Consider the following 27,233-nt stretch of genomic DNA (forward strand, 5'->3'; position numbering starts at 1 on the left):
ACGTATGTATATTATATAGTCACTTACTAGCGAAAAGTTGTTCCATTATTTCACTCAATTTTTGCCGAGATCTACCGCACGCTACACAACCAACTATTTTAGAGTCTTTTTCGATAAATCGCGATAGCGTCACTGTTAATTTAAGTTCTGCCACAATTTCCATCTAGATTTACTACCTTTATACAACTATCAGTAGTAGAATAAATAATAAATAAGATAAAATAAGCTCCGTAAAGACTGACAAATCCACAAAATTTCAAATCAAATTCAAATGTGTCAAATGAATCGTCAAACAGAACTGTCAATGATCCCCACCCTAGAGAGCTTTTATGGTGGCTTTTCCGCCCACCATGCATGAATACATGGATAGCATTATGCTCCTTCCTTAGTCTTCTTATTCAAAGATTTTTATAAGTCATAGATAAAGGAAATAAATTTAGATTGGAATGCCCGTCAAAATTTTGGGTGGCGCATTAGGTCGCGAATTTATTTTGGGTCGCGATCGTTGTACGCAATCTGGCGCTGCTAAGAACGGTTGCTAAGAACAACCAAAAACAAAAACAGAAATAATTTTCTCTTGTTTATCTCTTGTCAAAGTCAAAATATTCAAAAATTAAAGAACCTTTCAAAATCTAAACCGCTCTCATTGAAAAAATTCCGAAAAGTGTTTAAAGCGTCCAAGTGGCATTAAAAAGTTAAAAAGCTGTTCTGTGAACTGTGAACTGCAAAAACCATCGTGGATCGTGGCATAACGTCGGCTTCCAATGTTTCATAGTTATTTCATACATGTCCTTATATAAAATGAAGATTCTTGTATGCAGCACACTGTATTTTATTTATAAAATTAAAAGAAAATAATAATAAATTTGAATAAACAATATTTGGCGATATAATTCCGCAAAAAGCCGAACCGGTCCGAAATTTTCAAAAGCTGACCGTTGCAAGAATAGCGCCAAATACTGTTTACATTGTCCTTATGGGCACTTTCCAATCTAAACTCGTTTCTTTTATCTATGTTATAAAGTATATTTTTGTGTAATGGATAAATACTACTTATTTTTGGGGTAGAAAGATCGGCCTGCTTATATTTATTAGTAAAATACAACAAAAATAAAACCATAGAGCAATTGGAATATGTGAAATATTTAAGAAGTGAAAACAGCAAGGAGAATACCACACTAAAGTGCAATAAATGAGAATTACCGATGAAAAAAATTAGAAACTACCATAGAATGTCTATAAAGAATTTCGACTCTCAATGGTTTTGTGAAAATTTTCCAACATTACCAGTTTATAGTCAAAATATTCAACTTTGTACTGCAAATTAAAAAAAAATGAAATTATATTGTAAAAAAATAAGTACCTAATAATCATTATGCACAATTTTTTCATACCTTTTCAGTTTCTTTCATCTTAACCAATGATCATATGATGATTATATTAGTATAACCATAAAAAGAAATAAATGACAGGTGATGACATATTATAACTCAAAACTATCTCAAAACTAGCAGCGAATATTCGCAAAAATTAAATCAATGTTCGAATTCGCAAAATATTAAAACAACTTTCTGTCAATTTTGTCGCCTCTGTATTCTTTTGAAATTGGCCAATAACAACAATGTTTTAATTAAATTAATTCGCATTTTGCCATTCGCGTGTATATGAACCTACCTTAATTTTGTCTCTGAGTATCATGGTGGTATCATACCTTTCTGAAAGAACAGAACAATTTTAATTGGAGATGATACTGTTAAAAAGGCAGATTAAAGTAAGCAGCTCAGTACCATAGGTATCGGTACTTGGGCCACACTATAGAATGTTCATTACAACGACCTACTGGAAACAGTTATGCCCGAAGGAGTAACACTAATCGGCTTTGCCGATGACGTAGCTACGGTGGTAATGGCCAAAAACAAATAGACACTCATGAGCGTTCCTAATGCAGGACCACAAAGAGTCGCTAACTGGATCGAGCGCAAATGTTTAAAACTATCACCAAACAACACTGTTCAACAAGCTTTGTGCAACAAGCTCAACTGTTATATGACGCATCAGTATGGCACTTTGAAATAACAAAGGGATATATAAGGCAAAAACTTAAAGCTATACAACGTGAATTGAATCTCAAGATCTGCGGTACATATAGAGCCGTCTCTTTTGGAGCATTACATTTGATATGTTTTCTACACAACGTTTAAAAATCTAACTAACGTGTTACAGCTATTTTTAAAATAACAAAAGTATCAATATTTAATTCAATTACTTACCCTCACAAATTTCAAACATTCCAGACTCCCTGTGAAGGCAAATGTGAAGCGTCAGTGCAGACTCTAAACTGGTCGATAAGGAGCAGGCCCTTATAAATCGACAGTTCTCAAAGACAACTTTCATATCTCCTAAAAGTAGGCGCTGAGTACGAGCCAGCGCCTCCCATATTACCAATAAATATCCCATAGCAGGAAATAGATTTCTCCCTAAAAAATAGCAGACGCAGTTTTTCATTGAGAATAATTTATTTTCTATATTATTATATTTTTTACGTAAAAACGGTCTATTGGTAAAAATCACTACGAGTCATGGTTCTTGAGATATTTGGAAACTGAATTATAAATACCTGACATAAATTGTCATCACTGACATAAATTAAATATGTTGACTAAATAGTTAAAAAACGCAATATTAATAAAATAAAGTTGAAATGTTTTTATGCCAAAATTTATGATTAATTTTAAAAAATAAGTTCCCAAATTTATCTTTTTAGTCAAATAAATATCTACCCAACATGGTTATTTTTTATCTATAATAAAATGTATTGATTAAACTCGTAGAGACTTTTACTAAGAGAGCTTTTTACGAAAAAAACATTACAACAAACAAACGTTTATTTTTTCACACAGCAGTTTTATAGAGGTACGGACGAAAAATTATTATTCTTCAAACTAGTTAAAAATTAAATAGGTGGCGCCCTCTACAAGTAGGAGTCATATTGACATCAAAATCAAATTCATGTCACAAAACTTCCAGATACCAATTTTCGTCCAAATCTTGACGTGGAAATTATTTAGAAAAAATCGAAATAAAAATGAAACTTCTACACCCTGTATCCCCGAAACTAAGCATTTTAGAGCATATAATTCTACGAACTTTTTACTTATTTTTATCTGCAAAATAGTCTGCCAATGTTTCCGAAACAGTTTGAACCACCCTGTGTAAACAAAAATATACTAGTAAAATATGTTGTAGAGTAAAAAAAATAGATTCTTCGCCTTGAGTATTTTATATACCTAACTGGAAAAGCCTAATTTTACTGCTTTATTGAATATATTTTTTTTAAATACGAAATATATACAAATAACTATAGAATAGTTAAAAATAATACAAATGCGAAAATTAAATTACACTTATCACGGTTAGAAACTGAAAAGGCCTAAATTTTAACTATAGCTATAACTAATTATAACAGATCTAATTAAAGTTTTATAAATTGCAAAATAGGACAAAAATTTTTCCTACCACTAGCGACATACCGTGTTTTTAGTGTGTACTAAATTATTTTATCAAAATTTCACCATATAAGTTTCCAGGCAATGGTTATAACCCTAGATCATATACAGGGTGGTTCGAACTCTATTCCGGAAACTTCGGTTACATATTCTGCAGATAAAAATAAGTAAAAAAGTTCGTATAAATAAATAGGACAATGCAAAAATACTTCAGTTTTACCCAGTGTTTCGCTAACCATGTTGGCATCATCTGCTGAGGATATTAACATGGCTAGATGATTAAAATTGCAATATCATCGAAAAAAAAACTATGAAATGAAGATCGGCGTAATTTTATATCTAAAATTATACGGGGAATGTCATCGATGTTTACTTCCAAGCCAGCTAGACGCCATTTTTTGACCATACGGTAATCTTAATCATCTACTGATGACAAAGTAGTGAGACGTAATGTTTGACAGTGTAAAAAGTAAAATGTTTTGGTGTATTGTGGTTAATATTAAATAACAATCGTTTCCAAATCTTCTGTTGTAACACCAAAGGTTCCAACTCTAGAAATTAATAACCATATTTATGGAAAAAGTGATCACATTTTCATTTACAATGTTTCCGTTTTTCAAATTTTTATATTACGCATTAAAAAAAATAAACAATATAAATAGGCCTGTTATGGAAATTAGAATTACTTTTGCCTTTGTTTGTTATAACCATAGATAAAAGAAAATAATCTACTATTAAGATAGATATAAAACTTAATAGTAAAATTTTGGGTCAAAGCGCCCCTCCGTGTTTTTAGTGGAGACTACGTTTAACCCAGCGCCTTCGCCTTTTCTGCTGTAAATGTTTTTTATGTTTATATTTGAATTCAAAGGATTTATTTTTAAAGTTACACTGATATATTAGTATATCAGAGTAACTTTAATAAAATATAAGAATATATATATTTTACAATTTATTTGTTTATTTATTTGACAGAGTTTCATGTAAATGATCGTAAGTCGACTGGCTGTCTAATGAATAGACCGAGATTTATAGATTTTAAAGCGAACGAAAAAAAATCAAACCACGAATACATACCATATATTTTTCTTTTATCTAAGATACATACCTTATATTATCGTCTTTTGGAAACACGTACATTTTTGCAGTTTTGTTAGTTTCTTTGCAAGATGCAACAAAACAAGAAAACACCATTTTTACAGTTAATAAATAATAAAACTATTTCTGACTATGATATTTAAAATTTAGATAGATAGAAAATGAAAAAACAAACCAGTATTTGCAAATGCAGGCCCAAATTCAATAAAAATCAAAATTTTTCCTGCGAAAATCAGTCTTTTTTCACTGAAAAGGTATTTTTTGATTTATCAGCAGTCATTGTCAAGTTGACAATATACAGGGTGTTTTCGAATTAGTCGATAAAAAATTATGGTGTGATTCCTCATGTGTTCTTAAAACAATTTTATATAACCATTGGGTCTAAAGTACTTCCTTTCTGATCTACAGGGTGTTAAAATTAAAAAAAATCGACTTTTTTCCTTAACATAAATGGTACACCACTGCTTTTTTAAAGAAAATATATTTTTTTCTTGACTGGCCATCCTTTTTCAACAAAATTGATCTTTTGAGTTTTTCTTGTTCATCAAACGGTTGTCGAGAAAAAAATAAATATACTTATTAAGAGCCCGCCTTAATTCGTTTTCTAACGATTTTATATTTTTTAGATTAATTAGGAAACACCCTGTATATGCATATCACAGGCAACCAAATAAACTAGTAACCTCTAAAAATTATTTTTCCTACCACTAGCGACATACCGTGTTTTTAGTGTGTACTAAATTATTTTATCAAAATTTCACCATATAAGTTTCCAGGCAATGGTTATAACCCTAGATCATATACAGGGTAGTTCGAACTGTATTCCGGAAACTTCGGTTACATATTCTGCAGATAAAAATAAGTAAAAAAGTTCGTATAAATGTATGTCCTAAAATACTTAGTTTCGGAGATACAGGGTGTAGAAGTTTCATTTTTTTATTTCGATTTTTTCCAAATAGTTTCGGAAGTAACGTCAATATTTGGATGAAAATTGGTGTCAAGTAGCCTCTACTAGTAGGAGTCAATATGACTAGTAGGAGTCATATTGACTCCTACTAGTAGAGGGCGCCACCTACATATTTTTTAAATGGTTTCAAGAGTATTAACTTTTCGTCCGTACCTGTATAAAATTGAGTATAAAGTTGAGTTTTTTACGTGAACAAGGTCTCTTGGTAAAAATCGCTACGAGTAATGGTTTTCGAGATATTTGGAATCGAAATTATCAATACATGTCATCATTGACATAAATTAAACATGGTTGACTAAATAGTTATTATCAAAGCAAAACCTTTGAAGGAGGGTAAAGGGACAATAACTCACAATCTTTAAGTTGTTTAATTTACATTTTAATGCTTAAAAAAGCAAGGGGGGCGACATGTTTCGGGAATTTAAAATATTCCCATCTTCAGGCCCAAAGACAAAAGTCACCTAGGAAGTACAACCACTCGGAAGAAATAAAACTAGTTAGAGCTGTTAACATTTACACAACTCATTCATTGTAATTATAAATTGTATAACTCTTCAAGAAGGGAGCCTTTCGTTGTAATACCAAATAAATCTCTATATCATAATCTCCAAACCATATTATTTCGATTTTTTTTATTTTAATTTTTGACGAGAATGGACGTTCGTCTTAAAAGAATGTTTTGGTGATAATGTTACACATTACACATAGATAAAGGAAATAAATTTAGATTGGAAAGCCCGTCAAAATATATAATTATTTTGGGTCGCGACCATTGTACGCGATCTGGCGCTGCTATAGCGGTTGCTAAGAACAACCGCCAAACAATAACAGAAATAATTTTCTCTTGTCAAAGTCAGAATCTACAAAAATTTTTAAATCTTTCAAAATTTAAACCGCCTTATTGAAAAATTACCGAAAAGTGTTTAAAGCGTCCATTCTCAAAGTAATTATTGCTATCTTGTTAGTTTAATTTACATTTTACTTACTCAAACCCGTGATAATTGTGAAAAAGTGGCATTAAAAACTAAAAAACTGTATTGTGAACTGTGAACTGCAAAAAGCATCGTGTATCGTGGCGTATCGTCGGTTCCAAGTTTCTTGTATGCAACACACTGTATTTTATTTATAAAATTAAAAGAAAATAATAATAAATTTGAATAAATAATATTTGGCGATATAATTCCGGAAAAAGCCGAACCGATCCGAAATTATCAAAAGCTTTGGGTCGCGACCGTTGCAAGAATAGCGCCAAATAGTGTTTACGTTGTCCTTATGGGCACTTGCCAATCTAAACTTGTGTCATTTATCTATGCATATTAGGGTGGTGCGACATTTGAAATTTAGAAAAAACAAAACTCCTGGGTGCGGAAAATTTGTCTATGATAGACCCAGGTATTTTGCTCTTATAAAACAAAATATTGGACTTCATTTTCCACCTCCCCAAGGTAAAATAATGTATGAAGGGCAAAAGGCCGACGGGGAGGTGGATAATGAAACCAATTCGTTGCATTTCATTAGGAAAAATGTATTATCTTCATCAATCGAACCTCTATAACAGTCAGGCATCTTTCTTGAAATTTTTTTTTTGAAAAATTAACTCCCTTTAAGGCATTTAGTACAGCATTTGGATGGGACCACAACTGGCCCTCAAAGCTTTCAAGGACCCATTACCCATTGGAAAAGCATTGGCCAATTGTGAAAAACTTTCCTTTGTTACCTTTAAAAGAATTGAATCTTGCATTCCTACTAGATATGCTTTACTTGCTACATATGCCTACTAGCGATTTAAGTTCGGATCAGAAGTATACGTACGATATATCTTGAGTAATCATGAGTGGTACTTGGACGGAAAGAATGGCAACGCACGACCCTAGACATCTTAATCACTGCAGGTGACTACTAGTAACAGAATTCTAAGACTGTATGCCTCTACTGAAGACCCGTCTACTAGTTTAGTTACATTAGCGATGTTCATAATGAAAGTTTATGCACCGATGTGGTTCAAAATCAAACTTCATTCTTCATGCATTTATGGACCCAAACATATTTTTGAAACCATCAGATTATGTAATTACTTACCAGAGGATCTTAAAAATATAGTCCAATCTGTCATTCAGAGAAATGGTTACTTCGGACGCCCTGAGAACATATTACTAGCAATGCTTTGGGATGAAAGAATCTATATTAGAAAACTTGCCTACCATGGAATCTTAAAAGTACGCAATAATGAAGATAACACAATCCATAGTAACGGCGCCGGAGTTCGCAGTTTTATTATTCTCGGGTTCAACTTTGAATGCAAGGAGTATATTGAGTTGATAGATTGGCAGAATATTGTATACCATGAACCTCCTGTTACTAGAGGTCTATCTGAAGATCACTTGAAGCAAATTGTGGAAAATCCCGATTCTCCTCCAATTTCCTACGTCAGGGGTTTGCCTTGTCACACACAAGCAGTTGAGAGAGTAGTTAAACTCGTCACTCAAGCATCCAGCTCGGTTTGTGACAAAAAATGAAGAGATGGATTTATTAGAAACACTTTAGACTCCAGAGAAAAAATGCCAAAGTTCGAAACCAAAAAAGATTTTAGTTATTAATAATCTTTTTACGTCTTTTTAATCTTTTTAAACTAATATAACTTTTGCGAGTAAATAAAAGTGTTTGAAACTGTAGTGGATTTTTCTTGACCTAATTCAACTCAAGGAGTGGGGAGAATTGATTAATTGATTGGATCTATCACCTCTTCATAAAGAAAGCTTGTTAACATTGATAAAATGAAACAATTAAAGAAACTGCATCATCCTCTCACCAAAGCTTAACAGGCGTTTTTCGATTTTTCTTTTAAACCAATTTTGGATCTGTGGGGGTGGACGGGGATAAAGCAAAAATCTAAAAAAATACTGCATGAGTCTCTTTCCAAAACACAACTTTTTTCATACAGGCGTTTTCAATTTTCGATTTTTTTTTGTTTTAATAAATTTTGGACCTGTTAGGAGGGGTGGGTGGAAGGGGGTGGAATAAATATCTAAAAAAACTGCATTATCGTCTTACTAAAACAGAACTTCCCCGCGTACAGGCGTTTTCAATTTTCAATTTTTTTAGTATTGAAAATACTTCTGGCCGCGTTTATATGGGACCCATCTTTGAAAAAACGACATGCTAGAGGCGACATGGAGTTCAATAACCTGCCTAATCAACTTGTCAACACGTAAGTCGTGAATAGAGCAAGGCCGTCCGAGGGCCGAAATGAGGTCTTATTAGTGTGGGCCAACTATTTTATGGATATGAATGTTTAGTCTCTGAAAGCCGATATTATTATAAAAAAGAATATGCGTCAAGGCATGGGTTGTTAAGTACAGTTGGGCTATTTTAATCTAACTCTTTCCGTATGAGAAGCAGGGGGCAAATTATACGTGAAAGAGCGGAATAACATAAATAATAAATTTAGACTAATGCAACTTTTTTCTTGGCGCGTAGGATAATGCGCACAATCGATGCATTAAAGGGAATAGTTAATTAAATCATTAAGTTCCAAAACATATAATAATTCGGGCTCATCGGATTTGCTGATATATTTTGATAAAAATTAGGCTATTAGGACCTATATTTTTTTATATGATAATAATTTTTTTAATTACCAACTTAGGACAAAGAAAAAGCTTGCATGGTTTTCACCGCCCACCTAAAACAAATGAATTCAAGGCGGTGCTAAATATTTATTGGGATAAGTTTTTATCGTTTAAATATTGTTGTAAATAATAATTATCATTTAATTAGTGCTAACTTATTAAATTTCACAACACAGCGAAATTTCAACAAAATCGGCTAACAGATCTTTGAGATATTAATAAAAAAGGTCTATTAGAAAACATCTTGACACCCCTGTATCTTTAAAATTATACATTTCCGGACACATGTTTATATGAACTTTTTACCTTAAAACACTCAAAGAATCACCTCCTGAAGTTTGGCCAGATACTTAATTAACATCCTGTATTTAAAAATGGCTAGCTAGTGATTTAGTAAGCTATGTTTATTTTATAGGAAAAAAAATTTCATAAAAATAAACAAACCCATAATACAAATACTATACACCAATTAATTAATTTTAATTGTATCTAAAGGCACTTTAATAATTGAAAAATGGACAGGAGCACTTAAAAATAACTTCATAGAGTATACCAAATATGCTAAAAATAATAATTCCAATAAAAAAACACAAATGGCACATTAAAATCTGCATTATCTGAAGTCAAACTATAGCTAAACGGCTAATAAAATAATAGAGACAAGACGCCGACATCTATAACAAGATGAGCAGTTTTTAATAATTATTCCGAGTTATTATTAAATACTTGTTTTACAATTATTGTAATACAGTAGCATTCCTTCAAATAAATTTTGATTTAAGTATTCTTAATAAAGTCATATTAATGATTATAGCCCGTATGATTTCTAAAATAAATAATCAATCGTGTTTTTATCAGAATTATTAAATGATTAAGTAGAAATAGTTATTATTTAGTAACTTCGTAAGTGTTATATTTTAATATAATTATGGATTTAATAATTAAATAATTATCTTAAGTTTGAATTGTGGTAAACTTGTATAAGTTTCAATCATTTATATTTAAAATCTTAGGGAAGGCAATATAGATTTTAGGCAGGAGAACTCAAAAGAACGACTGTGTAATTAGTAATTAAGACTTTACAATTTTTTTTACTTGCCATTTTCTTGTCGTTCACGTTACACGTTGACTCTTCATTGTGTCAGACACAATCTGAATTTCGGATATGATGCAGAACTGATAAATTGGACCAAATATATTAATTGCAGGTAATCAAAGACATATTTTTGTTAACTTTGCAAACATTTAAGACATGCATTAATTTTAAAAAATTTTGACGTGAGATTACTTTATAATTCTTGGAAGTCTTGGATGCTAAAGATTTGAATTATTATGGGTCTATTTTGTTTAAGAAACAAATAATTTCAAAAACTCAACTATCAAAATTAAAGGGTATCAAATTTTTAAAATCATGCATAGCTATAATGTTCTATATTAATTGGACATACTGAATGTAAACTAGGTATAGTTGCTGCAATCGATAATATATTTTGTTGCTTTTTCATATTACACAACATTTTCATCATAACAAAAAACCGCCAATACCGCTACTCATATTATGGGCACCTATGACTTAAATCTCATAATGATGTTTAAAAATACATAGGTATACATACATACTATGAGTAGTGGTTGTGACGGGTTTTTACTAAGTATGATGAAAAGAAGCTGCAAACTAAGTTATCGTGGAACTATATATTAATTTATTTTTATCTACAGTAACTATTACTTATTTTTTGTACGGCGAATTTAAATTGATGGACCGTCCATAAATTTACACCGTAAGTTCGAATATTGGTTATACCTAGAAATACCCAGGTAATAGCCCGAAATATGCAAAAAAGAGAGTGAGTTTAGGTTAGATTAGAATTAGGTTTTAGTTGGTTTTGCATTAATAAAAATATAGGTCTAATCTAAACTTAACCTAAAGTGACCTTTTTGCATATTTCGGGCTCCTACGTGGGTAACCCTACGTTTAACCAATATTCGGGCTTTTACGGTAACATAATTTTTCTGATTGCTTTAATCTGGCTCCATAATGAAACTGTGGGTTCGAGGTGCTATTGCAAATTAATGCCATTAATTCTATTTATTATAGAATTATATATACATACATACCTCACATACCATGAATCCGTACACGTTCATCTCCATCATTAATATTTTTCTTACTAAATTCTTCACTTTTATAAAAAGCCATCACGATAAAAATCAAATATCAAAATACTAATACAATATCACTATACGTATCTGGAATATATTAGCGAATGGCAATTAGCGATACGTTAGACTGCCGGAGTGTTTTCGGAACTAACTGCCGTTAGTTTCCCGGAGTTTCCAAGCAAGCTTTAGTTCTTTTATATTTCTATTGAGCTCTGCCAAATGACGTCACAAGTTAATATATAATGTAAAAAACAGGTGATTGCTGACCATCGCCGACTTTTGTGTCTGGTATTTTCAATACCCCTATGATGGTTGCGCATGTTGCAAAATCTGTGAATTTTTTAATAAATTTTGGACCTGTTGGGGGTGGAAGGGGGTGGAATAAAAATGTGAAAAAAACTGCATTATCATTTTACTAAAACACAACTTTCCGGCATACAGGGGTTTTCAATTTCTAAAAAAAAAAATTCCCCTATATCGACGGACCACCCTAATGCTTATGATTAAGACAAGATATTCCATAACAATGTATAATTTGTACTTTCTAAAAGGTTTCTAAACCCTATAAAGTTGTGATTATCTTGGAAATACGTGCAACTTTTAATAGGCACAAGTGCAATAAAGAAGGTTTAAAAATGGCATGTCGTGATTTTGGAGACATATTTTTTAATGCTAAACTTATGGCGTTGATTTATCCACGTAAGTATATATGATCTAGAATTATGACACTAATAATGTGTAAAAAATCTGTTAAAACTCACATACCGTCAACAACATGCCCAGTCAAGTAGGCGTCCTCAGAACGTTTGATAGAAAAGCCAATCGCCCTTTGCTCGCACATCAGGGAATTATCGTTTGAATAGCGGGTAACGTACCAATTCTTATCGTGTTTCCAACCCACTGTTGGAGAAATCATAGGTGTTCCTTTACTTACTGGGTACTGTACTTTCGGGTATAAGTATTGAAGTTGGGGAGTCACCCCCAGCTCATATAATCTATTAAGTAGAAATAAAGTTTATTTAATATTTATTATTATTTAAATTAACTAAAATTATGATAAAATGTTTTTCTTATCATAACTTATTAACTTATGATACACATTTATTACATGAAAAATATTTAATATAAAATATTGTGATAAAAAGGTCAAAAAAAAATACTGCAAATATCATTAATTTGAACTGGTGTATAAAGTTTGATGAGTTCATTTTATTTCTAATCAAATGACTTATAAAATATGATCGAAAAAAAACGGCGTCAGCGATGGCTATGATTTGAAGATCGCTCTCATTGTGTGTATAATGTAAAATTATATGGGGAATGTGATCGATCGTCATTTTCAAGCCAACTGGATGCCGTTTTAATTCGATCATACGGTATTATATATGTATTCATAATATCCATAATCGTTATTCAAAATAAATTGCGATTCGGATACATTATTGTTGTCGGACCGATCGCGTAAACTATCCCGTGTATTTTTAAGATCTGATGAAGTACTTTTATCTGTGCTGTCACTCTTCACATGTTAAATGTTTTAAAACATATATAGAACTATTACGTTTTTGTATGTGAAACGTTTTTAATCATATAGAACTAATACGGTTAGAAACATACAATAGAATTTAATATACATTACCTTCCAATCGAAACTAACAGATCATTTAAACCTCCTCTACTAATCACAGATAGGCTCTTCTTACTACTGTTTAATAATGTAGACATTTGCCCATTTCCAACTTCAAAAATAATGCACTTCTTTGTAACACAATCTTTAACTGTTTGAGATACATCGGTATATTTCAAAGAATTCACTATAAAACATGAATCAATTTCTGCCGGATATTGATCAAAAATAACGTTGTTGCTTAACTTTCTAGGCTTGGTAATAATTTTATCCAAAATGTTTTTCAAGTCGGAAGCTAAAAGATTGAAAAATTGAATGATAATATTCAGTACTTTACTAATTCAATTTTTATGATATAGTTTTTAAATTAATATTAATAGAAAACAAAGTTATTCATACAAGTAGTCTAAGTAAAGTAACGAAAAGCAGTAAATTATATCCAGTGGGAGAAATGACGATTTCAGCAGACAAAAATCGGATTCTACACAATAAAATAGTTATTTTTTGTAAACACTGCTGCGTTAATCCAACGGAGACCAACTTGTCAGTAGTGATTTATTAATAAATAAGTTTGTGTGTGCCTTACGGACAAAAAATGCTTAACATTTCGGAAAGTATCTCTTCCCGTTGTCGGAATAAAAAAAACATAAAGAACAATGAAAAAACTATTTAAAATATCCAATTACAACGATTCAAATACATTTTAGTTTTTTTTTTCGACAGATACGTTTGTAAAAACCGTTGACGTTGAGAATATTAAGCATTTTTTTGTGTTTTTACTTTCCTATAAATATCGTAATATAAAACCGTACTGGGTTTTCAAAATTTTATGCCACACATTCTAAAATATAAAATAGTTATTCTCCGTATTTTTAAATGGAACAACCTGTATATTATTCCTTTCTTAGATGGAGAATTAAAAAATTAACATTTTTTGTATTTAAAGTATTTCAAAATGTTTAACAGTTTTGCGGATATTCGTAATATTATATTACATATGGGTTTTTCAACAGTAATTTTTTTAACAAAGCCAACTAATGATTTTTGTCTGGGATTTTACAGTTGAAAGAGCTATATGTACCTAATATAAACGCGAATATTTACGAAACCGGTAAAAATTTTAAAATAGGTACTTGAAATACAAAAAATGTTTATTTGTTAATTGTACATCTAACAAAGAAATAATATACAGGGCGTTTTATTTAAAAAATAAGAAAAATTATGATATATTTTAGAAATATAAAGAATGCATCCATTTTTCTCAAAGAGACCTGGTTCAAGTTCAAAGAAAAAAACTCAGTCTCGGTCTTTTTTCTACTTTTTTAATATTTTAGAAAGTTTGGCATAGAATTTTAAACACCCTGTATGGTTTAAGATTCAAATATTTATAACAAATTAAGTATAGACTAACTATGGTAAATATCTAGTACAGTTTTCATTTCGGGATATTTCTTGTATTTTTAATATTTTTCTTAAAGAAGGCTAAAAAAAATATATTCTTTATTTATTTACTAATATCTCAGAAACTATTGAAACATATTTAATAATATCTTAGGATTATGCAAAGTGGTCAGAAAGGAAGACAAAAATTCAATAATATACAGGATATTCCATTTAAAAAAATCATCCCGATCCACTCACACATTTTTGAGCCACCCTGTAGAAATGTTTTCCTGAATACATCCTAATATATACTTTAGGTTTGCACACAAAACATAATATTTAATTTACCTAGTTATTGACAAATTAATGTAACGGTTTTTAAAAACGTGAAATAGTACAGTATGATCGAGAAAAAACCGCGTCAGCGTTGGCTATGAAATGAAGATCTCTGTAATTTTATATGTAAATTTTTATGGGAAATGTCAACGATCGTCATTTCCCAGCCAACTGGACGCCGTTTTTTTTCGATCATACGGTATTTAGTAGTAAAAATGACACTTCTTGTGGCGAGGCTGTGCATTTGACATACAGCCGAGGCAGAAACAGTCATTTTTATTCCGAATAGAACATGCTATTATTTTCAAACACCACAAATAATTTTTTAAGCAATTTCAAACCTTCCAAATAATATAAAAATATCTAAAAGTTACATTGTATGTATATATCGAGAAATTATGGTTACGCTCGTTGAATTTGACAGTTTATGTCAGTTTAATAATATATTTTCGTACTTAAATGCTTTACTTTTATGCCTCGGCGTTAAAACATAGCGTTAAAATGACTTTTTTTTATATTGTCAATCACGTCACAAAAATTAATACTTTTGGGACGTTTGAAAAAAAACATTTTTATTTGGACTTTATCATAATAATGATATTATTAATAAAACCACCTGGTAATGTGCACGCCGGCGCCGATCGCTATTAATTTCCTTTTATACACTCTTTTTAATTTTGTCGAAAAATATTACTTACCAGCTTTCTTGTCTTTTTGAATTAAGTCATAAAATTCTGCAGTACTACTTTTATCTGCGGCGTTGCCAATAGAACCAATGACATAAGCCAATTCTATCACTTCTTCCAAGCTTAGACCTCCATCAAAGTATGCACAAATTAAACTACCCAAAGACAAATCTTTGTTAACGCCAAATATTTTTGATGGTTTAATTTCCAGAGTCTTGATAAGATTGCAAATTGCCAACTGAATTGTAACATTAGCCAGGATAGTTTCGAAAATTGACTTTGTATTATCCTTTAGTATAATATTCATGATGCTGACATTCTTCGGTTTAAGTACTTGGTGTACTCTATAAAATACAAATTTCATTGCTTACGTATTATCACTCAGATACTACTATACTATACTAACAGATACTACCCATATACCATATTAATACTCAGATGCAAAAAAAGGCAAATGAAAAAAAAATCGTCAAATTTAGAGTAATATATTTTTTTTATTTTTAGTTGTATTTTTATGAACTTTCTAGCAAACTGTATATAAATATATCTCCTGCAATAATTGATAAACTCAGTTTTTTTAAACTTTGGTATTTGGCTTATTATACAGGGTTAACCCTTAACTGGTCCGGCGTCGTCTGACAGACTACGCCAAATAATTAACTCATTCTCATTAGTTACTGGGACCGCCTACAGGATTGGCGTTCCAGCTAATCCTCCCCCTCACAGCCAACAACTGATAGCCATATTTATTCCCAAACTGGATTAGTTTTTTAAAAGTTCTGGCAGAAGTTACTTAAGCCGTAGTCTCTCAGACGACGCCGGACCGTTTGTGTAAGATTTTGTGTGTGACAAACTTTTGTAAAATATGACCGGGCCTTCGAAAAAAGTGCGTTTAGGAGACTTAGTTATGAAGAAATTCTATTAAAATGATATGATGAGGACTGTGACAGTGACAATATGACAATCTGCCAGACAAATGCGTTTGACAATGTCAAATATTCCACGACAAATACCACCTTTCAATTGGTAGAATACTTCCAATTCCTGGACAACCAGAACACGCCTACGGAGATATTCGTATCCCATAGAGTTGTTATCCTAGTTAAAGACAATGTTATGTCCTAGTTAATTATTTTTAATGCCTAGAATGTACGAATTCATTGTGTAAAACATGTTTAGGAAAACAATGAACTTTGCCTCATGCTGTAACTAAAAACTTTTTCTTAACTCCAGTTTTATAACTTATTTTTTTATATATATCTAGTATTAAAAACTTATTTCTATATTGTAATGACTGTTAGTAATTTAGTTTTATTTTTTAGAGCTTAGTAAAAACCTAATTAATTTTTTTTTCAAATTTATATGTATGTTATTTTATTTTGTACTATATTTTCTTAAAGTTAATATTAATTGAACCCATTTTTGTCTAGATTAGTTCAATAATACATAATATAATATATAATGAAATAAAAATTTGTTATTTTTTAGTTTTTTTTGTTATTTTTTTGTGTTTTTTAAACTTTTTAGAAGGCGTAGTCCTACATACTACGCCGGACCTTTTATGATACATATTTATTACCGGACCAGTTAAGGGTTAATAGAAATGTTGTTTTTTATTTTAATTTGAAAACACCCTGTGCAATAATTTCGTGAGTAAATTTTTCTAAAACATAAAGCATATTATTTTTTTGGCCAAATCAATTCATGCTTTGGTTAATTTTTAAGAGCGAAATGAACTTCCGCCCAAAAATTTGTAATTTTTACCACTTATCATTGGTTTCTTGATATTTTTTTTAATATGACGAGTGGCTTTATATTTATATATATTATTGTTAATTTTATATTGAAAAAATACATTTTGTATACTTACCACTGAATATGGGGTTTAGTGTCAAATATGGTGCCGTTGCAAAAGCCGTTGCTCTTGTAAAGATAGGTAAAATTATGAATATGTGTCTAGGGTACTACACACTCACCGCTCTACGATCAAAGGGTAGAGGAACATTTTAGACAAACTGACAGACGATTGACATATCAGAATCAACTCTTTACGGAACCATAACGTCATTTAACAGCGGTGTAAAGAAGAAATCGATATCAAGAGTTTCTGACGAATCGTAGAATTAATTAATTAATATATAAAATGTAACTGTCAATATAGCATTACGAAAATAATCTCCAAAGCCAACTCACCATATTATAATTATAATAATCGTGTAATTGAATTTAAAGGCTTCGATTGGTTAACCGTTTCTAACCAATCGAAGTCTTTAAATTCAACCAATAAAATTAATATCATATCATCGTATCGTCGGATAACGGATGCATGAAAATCAATCTTAAGTATCGTGATACTTGAAAAAATTGCTGATGGTAAGTTCATTTGACTCTTGGAATCATGGTTCTGACCGAAAATTAATGTTTTAAAAAAATCTATTCACGAAATTATTGCACCGGGAGTTTTAAAGTTATTGTAAAATAGCAACCCTTGCATTAACACTGCATAATAAGCCAAATACAAAAGTTAAAAAAAACTGCGTTTCCCAATTAAAGTAGATATATCTATACACAGTTATTAAAATTTTAGCATACAGTTTATTTATTAAAATATGAAAATAGGACTAAAAATAAAAAATGTGGCACTCTAAATTTTTCGGTTGCGTTTTTTGCATCCTATTATAATAAAGAAAAACAACAAAAATGATCGGGCTTGTATACTTTTAGGCCTGACAATAACGAAATACAAGTTTTTATCCCTTTTCAAACCCTTCTCATACTTTAATTCACAAAGGTGCACCGCGCAGCGCTGCGCCCAAACGCTCGTCAATGTGAATACTCTCATTCGAAACGCACAGCTTGAATTATTTAGCGGCACCGCTCACTCGATATCGCGCAGCACTCAAAGCTCGAGCGGTGCCAATATGAAAACGCAGTTGCTGGAATTTACCAATAGGTGGTTCAGCAGATAATTTTTTATTGACCGTAGGGACATATCTTTTTATCGCTTATCAGTCAAACTATCATAATTTTGTTCTTAATATATCTACTTACTTTTCTAGAACTCCAGTAAAATCAGGCACTTCCAAGAATTCTTTTGCCCGTTTTCTAGTTGTTTCGTCAATAATACCAAAGCATATTAGCAAAGGAACTTTTTTAAAATCGAAATAGGCTTGAGATCTTGCTATTTGTCCAGATTTAGAGGCTAATGCGTATCCTCGGTAGTAGTGTGCTTTTACGTTTTTGCTGCAAATGGAAAAGAAATTATAATTAACAACTAAAATTAATATAAAAATCTAAAATTAATATAAAAATGTAGGAAATTCCAAACCAAATACATTCATATTAAATATCGGAGATTTCCAAGAGAATCCTGCGGAATACTAAGATCACTCGAGAATACTGCCATGATAGGCAAAATTGCGGCGAATAAAAATCCACATCTGCTAGACTATGAAACGGTCTATATGCTCACCAAACATGATTTTGGAAAAAACGATAAGGATCACGGCGAGAGAAGAATGGGAAATCAACCGAGTAAAGAATACTCAAGAGATAGCAGTCTACAAAGATGCTTCCGTAACTTTAGGAGGCACAGGTATAGGCATCTTCTCAGAGAAACTAGACATTCGACGATCTTTAAGGCTATAGGATGGCTGTCATATTCTACAAGCAGATGTTTACGCTATAAAGGAAGCGGCCAGTTGTATACGAGGGAAAATCGCTGATAGACCAATAGGAGATATCGTGACTTTAAGAAACATCGCCATGCAGTGAGATCGATAACTGTGATGGAATGCGAAGAAGCACTTGTGTCTATCAACACACTGAAGAAAGATATAGAAACTACCATCAAGGGCAAGCAACAAGAGACGTAACAACACCTTGAGAACTGCACTACAGCTCGAAGACTGTGGCCAGTTGTAGATAGCAAAAAGACAAAACATTTACTAGAGCACAAAAAGAACCTAGTACGCATTATTGTAGATATCATCACTGGAAACTGTTCCACGGGGGTAAACCTTGTGAGATGGAAACTGAGAGCCAACAACAACTACTGCAGAGGATGCGGAGAGGAAGAATAAATCTGCTGTCCGGCACGCATATTACTAAATAGCCGTCAATCGCGCCATCCGACCGCAACCGAGTGGGGTGTTCTAAACAACATACTTTTCATTCGGGCATGAATTCTATACGTCGTCGGTTATTTAGCTATAGGCAAATTTGGCGGATAAGTATACAACCAATTGCTGTCAAATTCGCTGTCGGTCGTCTAGTTTGTTAGTTACTCTAGAAAATAAATGCCACGTGCTGTTTCCGTAATATTTTGTTAGTAAATGATTATTATTAATAGTGATAAAATTAAAAATGTAGCTTCCAGAAAGCGTAGATTTCATCCAAGTATCAGATACTTCATGGAAATTGAAAATTTATTCAAAAGACGCTGAGGTAAATATAATATTATATTCATGTCAATTCAGTGAGAATTCAAGAGATATTGCCTGCTGATCACTATAAACATGCCAGTTAAAGAGTAGAATTATTTATTATGCATAATTATCATTGTAGTAGGATAGAGAATAGGAAAATGTCGAGGAATGTAAAAATTGCTACAAAATTGTAAGAAATGTACAAAATTATTCTAACAATGTACAGGGTTTTCCCGTATATTTTCGGTCCCACCCTACAGGAGTTATTTGAAGAGATATTAAAAAATGTTAAAGTTTCATGTTTTTTCTGAACAATTAGAATTTTTTTATGAAAAAGTCAGAAATATTCTTACTAATGTCAAATTTTGACAGGTCGAGCATTTTTTTAAATGGAAGACCTTTTTTTCTGATTTCAAATATATATATATATATATATATATATATATATATATATATACATATATATATATATATATATATATATATATATATATATATATATATATATATATATATATATATATATATATATATATATATATATATATATACTATATACTATATATATATAAATACCATAGCTAACAAAAAAACATTAGCAATAGGAGGTTTGTTTTCAATGCGATAAAAAAAAGATGTTAAGGCTGCAAAATATACTTACAGTGCAACAGAGATGGATAAAGGAGTCTTTTTCCCTACCATCGTTTAGGGAAGTGATACGACAAAGCGAGCCTCCGCGAAGGGGGCGGGAGCTTTAAGACGTTTGTGTGGGGACTACTAGTAATAGAATAGAATAGAAAATAGAATCAGTATCAGTCAGATGTCGGTGTGGTGATTATTAATCGCATTTTTCTAGTTAATAATATGTTATAAGTTAGAGAATCATGTTACTCCTGTTGTATTTAATGCAACAGTGCTTTAAACTTAGTTGAATTTTATCAGCCCTAAGCCTAAAATTGACAGTAAAAACAAGTATTCTAAAAAAAGTAAACTCATAAACATTTTAAAAATAAATAAAAAGGATTTCTTATAATAAATAAACTATAAACAAAATTAAAAATAACTATGAACAAAATTTGTTTAAACCAATGTTCAAAAAACTTTTCCATGTTGGGCTTCGCAGTACCCTAGCTCGATTATAAAACTCCGTCCCTAATGATTCGATAACAAATCCTTCCGGTGTTGTGGAGTTAGTACTATCAAATATTTTATTCCCTTAATTCAACTAAATTTGCAGGTCTCTCAAGTGGATACCTATAAATTTGTTGCTTTTAGTGACCCCAGAAAAAAAAAAGTCCAGAGGGCTCAAACTCCGGTGATCTTGCCAGCCATGGTATGTTGCCTCTGCCACAAATAAGCCGTTCAGGAAAGTCCTGTCAAATTTCTGAACTGGTCTTGCATTGTGAGCAGGACAACATCCTACTGAAATCAAATTTCATCAAAATTGACATTAGGGTCCGTACAGCTGGTATAATTTGATTCTGCAGCATCTGCAAGTATTTTGCAGCATTTAAATACCATCACAAAAGGCCATAAATATGGTGCTTAAAATACCGGCCCACATATTAATCTTTGGGGATATTGGGTACCGTAATGGCACAGTCAGATGTTTATTTTTCCGTGACCAATATCTAATTTGCTGAAGGATTGTGATGACCATGAAGAGAAAATGATGATTCGTCTGTAAATAAAATGTTTTAAAATTGTTCGTTTTCATCAATTTTCTGCTGCCTCATGGATCTCAAGAAAACTCATTCGTTTTGATACAGTCACGTGGGAAAATTTCTTGGGTAGTTTGAATTTATTTGATTTGGTAACCATGCTTTTTCAAAACATACCGAACTGTGCGGTCCGAACATAAATTTCTTGTGAAATTTGGCTGCTGGAGCATGGCTCACTTGCTTCTGCAAGGCACAAACATTTTGATCCCTCTCCGACTCTTTCTTCAGGAATAGGACCCAGGGTTTTTTGATCCTCGTGGTAGCATTTACCACACTGGTTAATGCAGCCAGATTGCTTAAAACGATTAAAAGGCTATTAAAAATCGTTTGGCGCGATGGGACCTGTTGACCCAGGTACATAAATATAAATTGCCCAATAACTTCCTCGGCACTTTCAGCTTTGTTGTACCATATCACAATGTTATTTTTGCTCACGAGAATATATTTTTTTAAAAATAACTATTAAATACTTCTAAGGCAAAGGCTATGTGAGAATGTGAAAAACGAAATCATGGAATATGGAGAAGAGGAATGAGCTAAAAACGCTAGAGTGGGAGATCAGTTAGTAGGGACAGTAAAGACGATAGACAGTGTTGCCATTCTATTAAATAGAATTATGTTGGCTTATCCCAAATCCCAAATTTTAAATCTATATTTTGCGCCAATAAAATATTAAATAAAGTACAAAGGAATTTTAAGAATGTTTCTCTCTGGGCACATAACTTCTATCTAAAACGAAAAGTAACATGCAAAATGTTGAAATCACTTCTGAAATAGCAATTGATAGTAGTGATGTAAAAATACCTCTAAGTAATCGTTATAAAGTAACGAAGCATTATATTTGAGGGACTCGAAGTAACGCTTACTATTTGAATTTAGGACCTCGTATCATCCCTGAGCTAATGCCTGTTACTTTTGAGCCGGCAGTAATCGTAATCCCTGGAAATGCACGAACCGAGAACTCGGAAACTCCGATACTGAAATATTCCTTACTTCATCGCTAAGGTCTAGTTGCCATCAATATGCTTATGTTTAAAATGTTGACTTGACGCCGGCCGATGTTTTTATGGTAAATGTGTGATTTTATTACAATTATTATGGAGATGGGCTCATGCCGACCCGGAGGTGGTCTGTCCCTTTGCCGTTTGTTGTCGTTTGTATTTGCTATAGATAGAATCGTTTCATTTTAGATAACATAATCTTAGATATTAATTAAAAATGGATTCACGTTAGTCACAAAATGTTAACATCCGGAAAAGCAGAGCAAATATTTTCCGTAGCAAAGAGAATAGATATTTCGCCACCCCACACTAAAAAATCTACAAAATAAAATAGTAATTTTTTAGTAAACACTTTGGGGCTGCGTGAATCCAAAGAACTTTTTGAAGAGATGAATCTGCCACAGAGGAATATACATTTTAATATTTTACATCTTTAACAAAAATATACATTTTTAATTTTACTCTTTAATGTTTGCCTATTTATTAATGTATTACAGAGAGAGAGAGAGAGAGAGAGATAAAAAAATACTTTATATTTATTATACACATATTTTCTTTGTTTGATTTGTTTTCTTTTATTTTAATTTTATTAATAGTACATATTTTCATTTAACATCATTACATAAAATATTATACATATTATTAAAAACATATTATCCAATTCACTTGAATACCGAGTACTGAAATTATCCTATTAAGCCTTTAATACACCTCGTAGAGAATAGTAGAAACCCCTTATAGGTTAAACCGAGCATGCAAACGAAAGATCGCGGCGCACAATAAGTGCCAGAAAGTTCCACGTCAAAGCCCAAGTCTTCCAACCTGTACACAGAACAACGATTACATAAAGTAACGATAATAAGTACCAAAGTAACGAGTAACTAAAGTAACGAGTCAAAGTAACAAGTCCTATTACCAAAAATAACTAGTAGTTACGAGTCCATAAAAGTAACTAAAGACTAAAGTTTACATCACTAAAGGCGGGCGGCCACTGCGAGCGAAACTAAACTAAGCGAAGATAAGATTTGTAAAAATAAACACATACTTTTAATGCGTCAGCGGCTACTTGACCGAAACAAACGAAAATATGAACGAAGCTTCGAATTGTAGTTTAGTTTCGCTCGTTTTTAGTTCGTGACAGGTTCCAGCAGATTTTTAGGCAGCGATTAGTTCTATGATAGCAGGGATACAATACGAAAACTTAGCTGACTACTGAGCGAAAATCGTTCCCAGTGGGTTCCCATTTAATTACCTTTAAGGCGAGCGGCCACTGCGAGCGTAACTAAACTAAGCTAAGAATATGAAAACAAACATCTTCGCTTAGTTTAGTTTCGCTCGCAGTGGCCGCTCGCCTTAATTGATAGCAAGTGCAATTTTATGAAATGGCAACACTGTCCAACGCATGACCTTCCGACCCATAGACTTAAAATAAAATATAGACTATACTATTTACATCTCAACGCGGACAAACAACCTTTTTTGTACACATGTTTACTTCTGGGTACAGTCGACCGAGCCTTCCTCATCCAGCCTATGTTGTCACGTCTTTAATATTATCAATATTTTTTTTCTTGTTATACACATATATTGAGATATTAATACTACAGTTTAATAAAGTAGGTTTTAATATTCCATAGATGTATTAAATAGTCCTTATACTACTAAATTATAAGTCGGATACTGTTTAATAAGGATAAGTTCTTTATGAATATGACAACACCGATTAGAGGCGAGGGAGCCTATTCATTCATTTTATTACCTTGTAGTTTATGGTAGCACGTGTGCGGTAAAAGCTTTGTTGCCGCTATCTCCCCTGGCTGTATTAACGCATTTTCTCTAGCTTGTAGTCGCCAAGTGTTTATTTTATTGACTTTTTCTGTTCAAAACTATAAAATATGGTTCGCCAGTGCCAAATTTGCAAGAAGTTTGACTTAAATAATCCATTTAAGTCTTGGAAACGACTTTACTGACCGGTAGGCAACTCTCAATTTACCCATTGGCAGTCAGTGGCGTTGTTGTAGAAAGGCACTTATTTAGATAATATTTTTAGTAAATGTAAGATCTGAATTTTTCTTTTACATTACATTGTTTACTACTTACATTGTAACAAAATCATAATTATAACCCTGTTAATAATTAATATTGTTTTATTAAAAATATATTCCGGTTTTATTCTAAAATTATCTCAGAATCTAAAAATAATTTGCCACAAAATTTTAAAATGATATTATTATGAAACAATATTTTTAATATACCGGGTCGTCTCAAAAAGTGGCTCAACCCTATAACTTTTTTGTATTTTTTCCAGATAAAAAAACAGATTTGTATGTTAGTAGGTATATGACATAAATTTAGGATTTATTGACGTATGCAATTGTTTTGGTCTCTTCCTGTTTTCACCGAAAATGATTACATCTTTTGATTTTAAAAAGCACCCTCGGTATATTGCTACTTCATTCGATAAAATGTGACACTCTGAATAGAATGAAATATCATACATGTCAACTTTGACATTGTCGCTTAAAACATATCCCTATTTTAAATTTCAATCCAGTTTTTCAATCCACTAAGTTTTAACGTCAAAGAGGCCTTGGAAAAATAGTTTTGATCGTCTAATAGGTTTCTGTGTCTTGTCTAGGCCGGTTAAAAGATGTACAAATCGTATTTTTTTAATCATATATATGTCAATTTTTTCAAATGGAACAAGGGTGACTCATTAGCATATTTGGAAAAAAGCATTTTTATGAATATATTGATACCACACACTTGGTATTTCGAGAGTCAAATTGTCGTTATGAACCGCGTGTTACAATTACAATTAAACCATATATGCGAAAATGTCAAAAGTTGACATATGATATGTCATTCCTATTCAGAGTGTCATTTTTCTATCGAATAAAGTAGAAATATACCGAGGGTGCCAGCTTTAAAATTAAAAGTTATAGTTCATTTCCGGTGAAACAGGAAGTGACAAAAACAATTGAGCTCGCCAATCAATCCTAATTGTATTCTATATACTAACATACTAAATCTTGTTTTTATTTGAAAATATAAAAAATTCATGGGGATGAGCCACTTTTAGATACCATCTATAATAAGGACAGTACCGGGAGTTAAATAAATGTAGTTTTTATTTTAATCACTTCCTATCACCCTTCCTTGCTTTAATGGAACAGATTTATGTTTTCTCTAATTTACATAATAAGACATCACTTAACCAGAAAAAAAATTACAACAATCATATTTTTTCTCTCCTGTCCGTTGATTCTATTATATCTGTGGAATGAATCCTGTTTTGATTAATATTAGGGGTTGTAAATGTTTGACTAAAATTAATAATTTATTATTAATTTCAAAAATTACCTAATTTCGATTATAAAATTTCTTCTATAACGTGTATTTTATTATTTTTTCCTTTTTTGGACTCTAAATTGTTTTTCTAAACTTTTATTTAAAAAACCTGTCCTAAATCTTAATAAAATATAAAAAGTTTAAATACGATATATTTTTTGAATTTAATTATAGCTTCATTAAAATAAAAAAATTACCCGGCTAAGTGATACGTGGAGAGTTCAGGTTATTACTTGAGGAAACGAAAGACAGTGTTGTGTTTCCTCGGCAGAGTCTGTCAGGGAACAACCGTTACGACAGAGACAACTCTATCTATCGCTCGTGTTGCACTCGTTATAACCTAAAACAATAACACAACAATAACAAGACAGTGTCTGACCGCATGTTCCAGCTATTTATGAATGAGATGCTCAGTCTATATTTTATTTTAAGTCTATGTTCCGACCAGTCGCAGTCGCCCCGGCATCGACGCGTCGGTCGACGGCGCCGGTGTCAAAAGAATTGGGCCCAAAAAAACTTTCTAAGGAGTAGCCGAACAGGGTTGCCGGGTTGTTAGATTATAATTCTATACGAGAACAAAATTCTCCGTAGATCTTAAACAAAAATCAAAAGTACAGAAACCCAAAATAAAATATAATATTTAAGTCCAAAATTAGCATTCCTATGTGTTGTAATAATAGAGCACTCAAATAAAACACAAATAAAATAAATATAACAAGAAATTAGAAATAGCTGAGGGGTATTATCTAATATTAAAATATACCGGGAACGCGTCTCAAAAGTGGCTGCCCCTCTATAACTTTATTTTTTCAGTTAAAAACAGAGATTTGGTATGTTAGTATATGACATAAATTAGGGATTGATTGACATTCAATTGTTTTTGGTCATTTTTCTATTTCACCGGAAATGACTACAACTTTTTGATTTTAAATGGCACCCCTCGGTATTTTTACTTTATTCGATAGCAAATGACATTTTGAATAGAATGACATATCATATGTCAACTTTTGACATTTCGCATATGGTTTATTTAGAAATATAACTTTGAGGTTTGTAACGAAAATTTTACTCAAACAACCTTAATACGAATAAGTATGTGGTATCAAATTATTCTGTAAAGAAATGCTTTTCCAAATATGCTAATGAGCCACCCTCGTTCCATTTGAAATAATTGAGATATGATTAAAAATACGATTTGAGCGTTTTCTAACTAGCCAGGACAAAGACACTAAAACATTAGACGATCAAATCTATTTTTCCAAAATTCCTTGATTAAAAATTAGTGTTTTTAACATAGCCATGGTACTCTAGATGGAATTTTAAAATACGATTTTTATT

At 31.6% G+C, this 27,233-nt stretch overlaps 1 protein-coding gene across 1 annotated transcript in view; it reads right to left on the minus strand.

Annotated features, from left to right (window-relative positions):
* The window catches only part of LOC115876931 (fatty acid synthase-like), a 96,603-nt gene that overhangs the window by 50,175 nt on the left and 19,195 nt on the right, over positions 1-27,233 (minus strand). The window contains exons 8-12 of the mRNA XM_030892979.1: positions 18,447-18,638; positions 15,408-15,739; positions 13,003-13,285; positions 12,129-12,358; positions 2,271-2,477 (exon numbers count right to left, since the gene is read on the minus strand). Coding sequence (XP_030748839.1) covers positions 2,271-2,477; positions 12,129-12,358; positions 13,003-13,285; positions 15,408-15,739; positions 18,447-18,638 — 1,244 coding nt within the window. The remainder of the gene's footprint in view (positions 1-2,270; positions 2,478-12,128; positions 12,359-13,002; positions 13,286-15,407; positions 15,740-18,446; positions 18,639-27,233) is intronic.

This window comes from Sitophilus oryzae, unplaced genomic scaffold, assembly GCF_002938485.1.
Source record: "Sitophilus oryzae breed Bouriz unplaced genomic scaffold, Soryzae_2.0 scaffold_1440_pilon_pilon, whole genome shotgun sequence".
In the NCBI taxonomy this organism is placed as follows: domain Eukaryota; kingdom Metazoa; phylum Arthropoda; class Insecta; order Coleoptera; family Curculionidae; genus Sitophilus; species Sitophilus oryzae.